This window comes from Mytilus galloprovincialis, chromosome 12 (assembly GCF_965363235.1).
Source record: "Mytilus galloprovincialis chromosome 12, xbMytGall1.hap1.1, whole genome shotgun sequence".
Lineage (NCBI taxonomy): Eukaryota > Metazoa > Mollusca > Bivalvia > Mytilida > Mytilidae > Mytilus > Mytilus galloprovincialis.
In genome coordinates this window covers 32,202,346-32,213,604 of record NC_134849.1, presented here as the reverse complement: position 1 = coordinate 32,213,604, position 11,259 = coordinate 32,202,346, and the positions used below count along the sequence as shown (strand labels likewise).

The 11,259-nt window shown below is 32.7% G+C and overlaps 1 protein-coding gene across 2 annotated transcripts in view; it reads left to right on the top strand.

The window, feature by feature from the left end:
* Nucleotides 1-11,259, top strand: part of LOC143055513 (von Willebrand factor D and EGF domain-containing protein-like) — a 32,510-nt gene continuing 21,251 nt past the window's right edge. The window contains exons 1-4 of one of the 2 annotated variants that reach the window (XM_076228674.1): nt 1-69; nt 6,202-6,633; nt 8,184-8,240; nt 10,109-10,359. In XM_076228674.1, the coding sequence (XP_076084789.1) occupies nt 27-69; nt 6,202-6,633; nt 8,184-8,240; nt 10,109-10,359 (783 nt within the window). In that variant the 5' untranslated portion in view covers nt 1-26. Of the gene's footprint in view, nt 70-4,708; nt 4,759-6,201; nt 6,634-8,183; nt 8,241-10,108; nt 10,360-11,259 lie in introns of those variants that run through there. The other variant, XM_076228673.1, reaches the window with a different exon arrangement.

Sequence of the window (11,259 nt, the reverse complement as noted above, 5' to 3'; positions counted from 1 at the left end):
GGCTTATCTCATCATATTGAGAAATTATGACTTTGAAAATCCTTCTAATCGTTTTGGTTCTATATAAAGGTAAATCACAATTATTTTTTATATGTATATTTCTTGAATTACTTTAATGATTTTTGTAAATATTCAACATTTGTATTCATTACTAGCATCATATCCATGATCTGGGCCAAAACAATCGAAGAGTTTCTATAAAAATGAAAATTTTACTTACTTGGTAATAGCCGAGGGGCAAACATTTTACTAACTTGATGATAGCAGAGGGGAAAAAAATTGTCATATGTAATTATTCGCTTATCATAGGCACATTATCAATGAGATTAAACGAATATTACTAATAATGTAGAATTAACGTAGAAGTATGTTTGCATGGTCAGTATTTTTGTCTTTACGAAAGATTCAACTACGAAATTAACTGAAAGAAATATAAGACAAGAAATTTTACAGATTATTAACTGGATCACTGAACCCTCCGTATTTCCTTTTTGCTGTTATGTAATATAAAAAGTTGTTTACAATAATAATACGTTTGAATTTCAATCTCATGTTCTCAATGATAAACATGATCAAACTATTTTCGGATTATTTCAGCCTAAAGATAATCGCTTAATTTATTTTTCTTCTTTAGATATTTAGATCTATAAAAGTCTGCTTGAAAACTTATTATGTCAGAAAAACTGACTGTTGTGACATTTAGATTGGGATCTCTCTGCTAAGACAAATTTACTATCTATTCGTTCGATGCGTTTGCGCTTTTGACTATGCCATTTGATTATGACCTTTCCGTTATGAATTTTTCGCGGAGTTCAGTATTTTTGTTATTTAACTTTTCGCGATGACAAAAAGTAATAAATTACAAGTATATTAAAAATAAGTTTATACAGATAAAAAAATATCATATTCGTGACTGGCTCCAGATTCTTGCAGGCACAAACACAATGTGGTGGGGTTAAATCGGTTATCTGATTTTCTTTACATTTAGTCTACTTTCAAAGTTTATCCGGCAGGTATTTTTAGTGCAGATATATCTAGACATTTTGATACTAGTGAACTTTAAACAATGTATTCTATATTCGCTATCAGGTCTTAACATTGATTTTTTTTATTATCTGCAGTGCATGAACCGAAAGTTCGCCACAAAAAATAACCGAATATCGTAAAAAGACACCTTTATTTTCACACGTATTACATTTTCTAAATACCTTTTTATATATGAACCTTTCGAAAATGTTTGCACATTCCTTTCATAATAAAGTGATTGCCACGGAGTAGATCAAGCTAGATTTATATAAAATAGAAATTCTGACTAATCGGAAAAGTAAAAAGTTTATCCCTTTTAAGATGTTTTTTTTCAAACGCGCAATAATATGTGTCTTATGTTTCAACTAGCAGGTGTTGATAGTATATTACAATCAACTAGTTACCTCAAGGATGTATTAGTTTGATGACCTATCATAAATTATCGATAAGAACTATTTTGTAGGTTAAATATCTAATTCCTAGTGTATACCTGTTAGTTAAAGACTGTCTCGGGGTGAATAATGGCATATATCGATTACTTTCAGCAGTCGTTTTAGGTCTATAACTCACGAATAGATTTGTTGAAGCAAAGACGTAGTTGAAAAATGTGTATGAGCTTAGATTGATATGTAGTAGTTAATTTTTAACCGGATTTTTGTGACAAAAATGTCGGTTATTAATTTGGGGATGTACGGCGGGCGGGCGGGCAAGCGGGTTTCGGCAATCAAATGTTGTCCGTGCATTAACTAATGAACCGTTCAACCAAAGCTTTTAAAATTTTAATATGTTATTACTGACAACTATACGAAGGTCAAGTTCAATAATGGCGATTTTGACTTTTACTGTTCAGGAGTTATGGTTCTTGAAAGGCGGCAATCAAATGTTGTCCGTGCATTAACTCATGAACCGGTCAACCAAAGCTTTTAAAATTTTAATATGTTATTACTGACAACTATATGGAGGTCAAGTTAAATAATGGCGATTTTGACTTTTACCGTTCAGGAGTTATGGTTCTTGAAAGATAGAAAAATGGAGTTTTCAGTCGTGTCCGTGCATTTACTCATGAACTGTTCTACTAAAGCTTCCCAAATTTTAATATGTTGTTACTTATGACAGAATGAAGGTCAAGTTCAATAATGACGATTTTGACTTTTACCGTTCAGGAGTTATGGTTCTTGAAAGATTGAAAAATGGAGTTTCCAGTCGTGTCCGTGCATTTATGCATGAACTGTTCTACCAAAGCTTTCGAAATTTTAATATGCTGTTACTGATGACAAAATGGAGGTCAAGTTCAATAATGACGATTTTGACTTTTACTGTTCAGGAGTTATGGTTCTTGAAAGATTGTAAAATGGCGTTTCCATGCATGTTGTTGCATTTACTCATGAACCATTCAATCTAAGCTTTTCAAATATTATTATTTCAAAATGTTGATACTGATGACAAAATGGAGGTCAAATTTGATATTGATGATTTTTACTTTCACCATTCATCAGTAATGGTTCTTGTGATATTGCCAGGACACAAATAAATGTAAATAAATCCGGTTTGCTGTCGTTGTGACAGCCTCTTGTAACAAACGTATTTTACTAATATTCATATATATATATATATAAACTATTATAAGTTATTCTAACGTTTTGCATTTACATACATATATATATATATATATATATAAGTACGTCTGAGTCAGTGACAACTCTACAACAGATGTATCCATCGGATCGCCATCAATGATGGTGATATATGGCTGTGTACATAATGTATATACAACTCGTCTAAACATCAACCCAACAATGTTAGATCTGTAAATTTGCTTTCGCAAATTTTTGGTTCTTCCCTCGCTGGGATTTGAACCCATGCTACTGTGATATCGTGACACCAAATCGCCTGCACTGCAGCCGTCCCGCTAGACCACACGACCACCTGGGCTCTCAAATAAAGAGCTTTTGCTAGCCGTGTGTTACCTTTCCTCGTCAGTTTTAATCTAGCGGCGTACTACAGTACTTTTCTACATTAACTACAGGTATAGGGGGAGGGTTGAAATCTCATAAACATGTTCAACCCTGCCGCAATTTTTCGCCTGTCCTCAGTCAGGACCCTCTGGCCTTTGTTAGTCTTGTATGATTTTTTAATTTTAATTTCTTGTGTATAATTCAGAGTTTAGTATGACGCCCATTATCATTCTACTTGTATACATATTTTTTAAAGGGGTAAGCTAAAGTACGCCCACGGATGCGGGAGTTTCTCGCTACATTGAAGGCCAATTGATGACCCTCGGCTGTTGTCTGTTCTATGGTCGGGTTGTTGTCGCTTTGACACATTCCCCATTTCCTTTCTCAATTTTATATGTTTTGACACGTCCCTTGATTATAAATGTTTTGATTTTAAAAATAGTATTGCTGAAAATCTATAAATCCATAAACACGTTTCGAAGAAAGCACTACTTCATTATCACATAATACGGACTGTACGATGCCATAGTTTTCAGAGCCAAAGAGTTAGTGCGTTTGTTCTGTCTTGATTCTTTATATCCTTTTTGAAGAAAAAAATAGATTGTCAAGTACGGTATGAAAACAATAATAAGTTTTTAAATCATTAATGCAAAGTTGACCTCAGATAAATTTCACTTTCTTGTAGTTCCTTTGATGTATTATTGTAAATTATCCACGTTCATAATGGATTGATTTTTTTTTTATTAATATGCATTAAAATATTTGAGTAAAAAAAAAGAAATATATATGTTGAGATATGGTCAATGATAAAAGCAAGTCATCCACCAAAAGACAAAACACCTTAGAAACAGTTGCTAAATTGTATAGCAGATAAACAACAGTTGCGCTTATGTGCATACATATATATGTTACATATGTGTTTGTTTTTGAAGTGATTATGATTTTAAACACTATTTTTACTGCTGTACGCCTTTTTTTGTACATTTTTACCTATTATGTCTGGTTTTTTTCACACATCGTTCAACTTGTCAATAACATAGAATGAGATGCAACTGTCAAACAAATGAGAGGTTTCACTAGGTTAAACACCAAGTTTCATCCATAGTTGTCTATAAACTTAAACATGCTTGTACCAAGTCAGGAATATGACAGTTTTTTATTTCTTAGTTTGATGCGTTTTCGCTTTTGACTTTGTCATTTGATTATGACTTTTCCGTTTTGAAATTTTCGCGGAGTTCAGTATTTTTGTTATTTTATATTTTGTAAAGAAAAAAAACGTAATAAATGACTGGTTTATAACTTAAAAATAAATTTATTCCATTTTCGAATTTAGGTAACATTGTCCAAGTAGCGAATTCGCAAGCTAACAATCACCAGAGTCAGTTGACATAATCAGTTCCAGGCAGACTTTTACATATCTTAATATCTGAAGAAGAAAATCAAATGAAGCGTTTTTCTTTAGGCTGAAATAATCCAAAAATAGTTTGATCTTGTTTATCATGAAGTATTATTTTATTGAATTCATTCGGGTAATTTGAAAATGAAAGCATCTATTGACTTATAAATACACTCTCAGATCAAATAGGTAAATAAGACTTAATAGTTCTGTAATGTTCTGATAAAGACTTTTAAGTCATACACGAACATTTGACCTACTATCAATGGTCATTATATATTATCTAGATAACATAAATAGTGATATATACAAGGGTTATCTCATCATATTGAGAAATGATGTCTTTGAAAACACTTCTAATCGTTTTGGTTATATATGGAGGTAATTAATTTATGATATGCATATTTCTTGGATTTTCCTCAATATTTTAGTAATTAAGTATTCAACATTTGTATTTATTACTATGATGTCTATGATCTCGGCCCTAATAATATTTGAACTATCAACGTATCTTCTTGATCATATGCGTATGTACACTTATTGTCCGGTAATTAATTCGATGAATGTGATGAAAGGCATAACCCTTCTGTATGTGTAATAAACTAAGAGTTTCTATAAAAATGAAATTTCTACTTTTTCATTGTTTTACTTTCTTGATTATAGCAGAGGGGCGAACAAAATTGTCATATGTAATTATTCTTTTATCTTTGGCATATGATCAATGAAATTAAATGAATATAACTCACAATATATAATTAAAATAGAAGGATTTTTGCATGGTCAGTATTTTAGTGTCTCTGATTTCTTGGCTTTACGAAAACAACGATTTTGAAATGTTCAATATATAATCATTTTTTTCTGCTGGCTTGCCTACAACATAAGAATGACCTAAACTAGTAATTCTACAATAAAAAATAATTGGTACAAACGACAAACAAATGAATCAAAACTGTTTACTAAAAGTGAATTTAGCATATTCATCTAACGGATATATTGAATAATCCACATTGTAGTACAACTTTTCTAAAAAGTTCAATCACAAAAATACTGATTTCCGATGAAAATTCAAAATGGAAAGTCCCTAATCAAATTAAAAAATCAAAAGCTTTAACAAATCAAATGAATGGATAACAATTGTCATATTTATGACTTGGACAGGCATTGTCCTATGCAGAAAATGGTGGATTGAACCTGGTTTTGTAGCTAGCTAAAGCTCTCAGTTGTATGACAGTCGCATTAGATATCATTCGACAACGATGCGTAAAAAAACAAGAAGAACCAATAGATAAGAATGTCAAAAATATAATTTAACGTACAGTACGACGTGTTTAAAGTGTACCAAAAACTGATTGAGGTTCTTAAATATATTTTATTACGCTATGTCATGCACTGGGTGTTAATTTACTTTTATTTTCAGCAATACGGTTTTCATATCTATCAATCGGAGCTTGTCGTGATGCCATTTGTTGATTCACACCGCTGTACAAAGTTTGAAACATCTAGTACGTGACGTTTACTGTGTTATCCATTGGTAACTGATTTATGGTATCACTTTGAAGCGATGTAAATACGTCACTTTGCCGATGTCTATGTAAAAAATGCATTACTATTACTGTGATATACATATGCACAATGCACATTTACTGAATCATGTGATGATAAGAAGGTTGAAATCTTGAGTAATCAATGACAAATGCATAGGTCTTGGATTAATATTTCCAAGATGAAATTTATGTAACAATTTAACACACCGGACGGTTATTAAGGGTCTTTGAATATGTTTTAACGTAAACTGGCACATATCTGATGTTTATTTACTTTTAGTTTCAGCAACACGATGTCCATATCCATCAAATGGTGCTTGCAAAAATGCTAAGCTCTTAACTGATTCACATCGCAGTACACAGTTTATAGCTTCTAATACTGCCCGTTTACTCTGTGACACGTGGGTTGCAGAGGGGTGGTATAGATTTCAACCTAATGGAACAGACGTAACCATGCCAATGTCTTGTGTTGAACCTAATCATTGTGGTACGGTTATTCCAATTTGGTTTCAAGGCGTTCTTCCAAAAGTACAAGATGGTGCAACTTTAGGAAAAGGATGCCTGAATCATGGTAAAGGCGCTGTTTTACAAGTAATATATGGAGGCACACAATGCTGTCATGAACCTAAAGATATTTGTATCCAAAACTGTGGTGGATATTATGTATATAGATTAACAAGAGTATCTGGGTGTTCAACGGCCTACTGTGCAGGTAAGTACTGCTGGTGGACGTTTCGTCCCCGAGGGTACACAGACCAGTAGTCAACATTTCGGTGTTGACATGAATATCAATAATGTGGTCATTTTTATACATTTCCTGTTTACAAAAATTTGAATTTTTCGAAAAAACTAAGGATTTTCTTATCCCAGGCATAGATTACCTTAGACGTATTTGGCACAACTTTTTGGAATTTTGGACCCTCAATGCTCTTCAGCTTTGTACTTGTTTGGCTTTATAAATATTTTGATATGAGCGTCACTTATGAGTCTTAAGTAGACGAAACGCGCGACTGGCGTACTAAATTATAATCCTGGTACCTTTGATAACTAAGTAAACTGTTTATAAAAATACCACACCGTTAAGCTCAAGATTGAAATTTTCTTGAACATACATTGACACGTGAGACAATTTAAATTTAGAAATGAATAGTTTTTACTTTCTTAGCAGCACTATACAAACTTCACCTGCACATGTGATATAAATTTACCTAATCATTCGATATTTAAAGGCTTGAAGCTGCTACTTAGACTTTATAGAATTTCACCTGTGTCCGAGCAGAACATTTATGGGCCAACTTTAGGTCAAAGAACGTCTCGTTCTGTTTCTAAAAAGGTTTCATTGGAAGAGACCAAGACCTAGTGTATAAATATTCCGTATCAAATTCAAACATAATACATGATAGTGTATGTACTGTAGTTTTTTTTATTGTATTTACTACGTGTTAAAGTTCCCTTTGTTTGTCCTTTTATATGTTTATTTCGTTTTTTATTTAATACTTATGACGTCGCGCTGTATATATAAACCAGCCAGTGTTTTATAGTCCTATAGTTAATATTAGTTTATTGTCTTTCATTTTTGCTATTGTTTTATCTTTAATGTATTTCTTTGTTAAAACAGTTATTTGATTTATAGCGATTGAGATATATTTACATTTTTTACTGCTGTACTCTCATTATTTACGTTTTTTGTATGTCTGTTTGTTTTCCTCTTTGTTCTTTTGTTGTAATCATCAACATAAAGGGTAAGGTTTCAATATAAAAAAAATGAACGATAGCGATTTAATTATCATTTTTTTTTGTGTAAAATAATATATATTTTTGTCCATCTGATGAGTTAAGCCTTTTTCAACTGATTTTTATACTTCGTTCTTCTGTTGTACTATTATACCACTGTCCCAGGTTAGAGGGAGGGTTGGGATCCCGCTAACATGTTTAACCCCGCCACATTATTTATATATGTGCCTGTACCAAGTCAGGAGCCTGTAATTTAGTGGTTGTCGTTTGTTTATGTGTTACATATCTGTTTTTCGCTCATTTTTTTTATATAAACAAGGCCGTTAGTTTTTTCGTTTGAAATGTTTTACATTATCATATCGGGGCCTTTTATAACTGACTACGCGGTATGGGCTATGCTCATTGTTGAAGGCCGCACGGTGGCCTATAGTTGTTAATGTCTGTGTCATTTTGGTGTCTTGTGGACAGTTGTCTCATTGGCAATCATACAACATCTTCTTTTTTATATATAATCTTAAATGTTTACAGGAAATCAACATGTATGTCCCTATGGTCAATACGGAAATGGAACACAATGCACAAAAGGTATGACTTTCATTTAGGTTTATTTCAGACAGCTACGCGTCAACACGTAATTGTATCATTATGTTATGTTTCAAAAGACGATTGATTGTTCGTTGGTTGCATAACGTCTGGTTACAAATGTTGTCCGGTTGATTGGTGCAGATATTGAGCAGAATTGCTCACTTGATGAGGAAATCATGATTTTGTTTACAGTAGTTCTTGGTTGTACACGCTTTGATTTCAGCTATGGACCCACTCAGAAAAATCCAATATGGCTGCCATTTTCAAGATGACGGAAACACGTTATGAATATCAAGATTGTCCGCAAGGTATTCCATATAGTTTCGGATATTAAAGTAATGATTCTTTAAAAAATGTCTACAAGAAAATATTAGCAATAATTATAAGAGGTACACTGTTTGTCCTTTGAAACCCTCTGTTATATGTGGACTTCCACTGCAAAAAAACTGTAAAATGGCTATTGACAAAACATTGCCTTGCATCCTACCAAATACAGTCACTCAAATAGCTTTGGCAAAGGTTCGTAATATGCAAACAGCAAGACACTCTTTCAACGCGAATCATCGGATTTACGTCCTCATTCTTACATGATAGACTGCGCGCGTACTTATACATTCTGAACAGTCAAATGTTCGCCCTCACTTGGCAGAGTTTTACCGAAAGTGATCACATTTGTTTGTCAAAACCAGCATTTTGAGGAACGTTCTTTCTCTATCGCACGAAAATTCCAAAATATTTTGATTGCATTCAATAAAGATTACAAAACAAGTTTATATCAATGATGTTAAGCACTGAATAACATGAAAAAAAAAATAACACTCAAAGCAATAGGCAATAGCCTTTATTTTTGTTGTCTCCCTTTATGAGGGACACTAATCTTTATTTACAATGGAGAGCTAGCAGAATGAGCAAATTTACCTGTGAGTAATGTGAGTAATCTATAAGGTTTTCAAATCTTTTAATTACAGTAATTTGTTGTTAAGCTGAATCCTTTTTCATCTGAAATTATTCTTCATGAAAAATTAGTTAAACCGCCGATACATTACTTTCAATTCATCATGCTTTGCATTCGCAAAAGCCAATTGTGTCCGATACGGAACCGGTCTACGATTGACAAAGGGAAATAATTTGTTTTAAAAGTGTGTAATGATAAAATAAAATCGGGAATTGGCAAATGGACTATTCCTGTATCTATTTGTAAGGATACGGATACCTGGCAATGCTTCATATAATCCTACAAATCAGGACCTTGCTGTATAGATATAAAAAAATGGCCTCTATTTCAAGAAAAAGAATCTAATATCATAGTGAATAAACTAATCATAAATTACCAGTATATGAAACAACATTTAATTTATCAATATATATTAGTATTAGTATTACATTTTTATGTAGTAATGATAAAAGGCAGAATCAAAAATTCAAAATATATGTATGAAACTGTCTCTACAGATTTTCGTATTTTGACTATATTGGTCAATATTACTGTATCCATGATAAATAAAGTTTTAATTTGACTTTCTTCTCATTTTGCATTCATCATAGCGGGATAATTGAGATAATCGATGGATTTGTATGCCCCATTTATGGGCATTATGTTGTCTGGTATGTGGGTTCGGTCGTCTGTCCGTTCGTCCGTCCGTCCATGTTTTCGTTCGTTCGTCCCGCCTTTTTTTTTGATGAAGTTGAAGTCCAATCGACTTGAAACTAAGTACACATGTTCCTTATGATATGATCCTTCAAATGTCAGAGATTTCCCCCTATTTTCACGGTCCATTGAACGAAGAAAACAATAGTGCGGATGGGTCATCCGTGTACTATAAACACATTCTTGCTTTGAATATGAAAGGTATTGTATTCTTTTGTAGATATGTATCCAATTATGAATAGTCAGCCTGTTTTGGAAAACCCAAAGTGTGAAAATGGAGACCTCAAGTTTTCATGTAAAATCCCTTATGATCCCACTGATCTCCAGGCAAAACTTCAAGTTGTATGGTTAGTAGATGGAAAACCTTTATCGAAGTTTGGCACTAGCCAGCCTATTATACAAACACTTTCAAATGGAGACCGAATAACCAAATTAGATGGTTTGAATTTGTATGGAAACATGGGGAAGAGGGTAAGTTCAGATTTGTAATTCAATACGACGTTTATACAGATGACACGTTAATGATTTACTTAGGTGAGGTTTTGGAATAACAATTCTCCGTGTAGCGCTCGTTTTCTTTCCGTATACTAAGTACACTACCATACAATGACGCCATATTTAGTGTAGTGATACGAAGTAAGTTCGGAACGGATGTGAGCTCTGTGCGGAGATTGTTGGAATAAGTGTCAAATGTTCAGACCACTTGGTGTTTTCCAAACGATACAAAGTAAAATAGTTTGCCCTATATTTATCTTATTTTAACATAAGACTTTATAGCTTATAAAAGGTCATTTGACAAAATTCAAGCAGACTCTTAATTCTCTTTCTTTTGATTTGAGACCCAAATAATACCATATCAAATATAAGGTAAAAGTCCGAGTCATCCTATTCCCGCCATACTTTACAAATCAAATATCTCGAAGAAGCTCCATAACCTATTAATAGTTTTAGCTTATTTTGATATTTAAAAATATTCCAGCTTAAAGTATCAATTTTGAATTCTTGATTTATTTAATTTTACTAGTTTAAAATCACCCAAGTACATCCTTAAGTTAATTCTCAGCTTTGTACCTTTAGTTCTAATAATAGAAGTGAAAAGTAGAAATAAAAGAACGCACATTCAAATTGAAAAATATTGAATATGTTATGTTCATCTTGGATTTGTTCTTTCTGAATTCCCTATACGCTTATTGTTCCTAAACTTCAACATTTTCAAAGAGCCTTTTTAAACTGATTTTAATAGTTTAGTTTGTTCTTATACTGTTACATCACTGTCCCAGGTTTTGGGTGGTTTAATATCCCGCTAACGTGTTTAACCCCACCACATTCTCTATGAGTTTGCCTGTCCCATGTCAAGAGCCTGTAATTCAA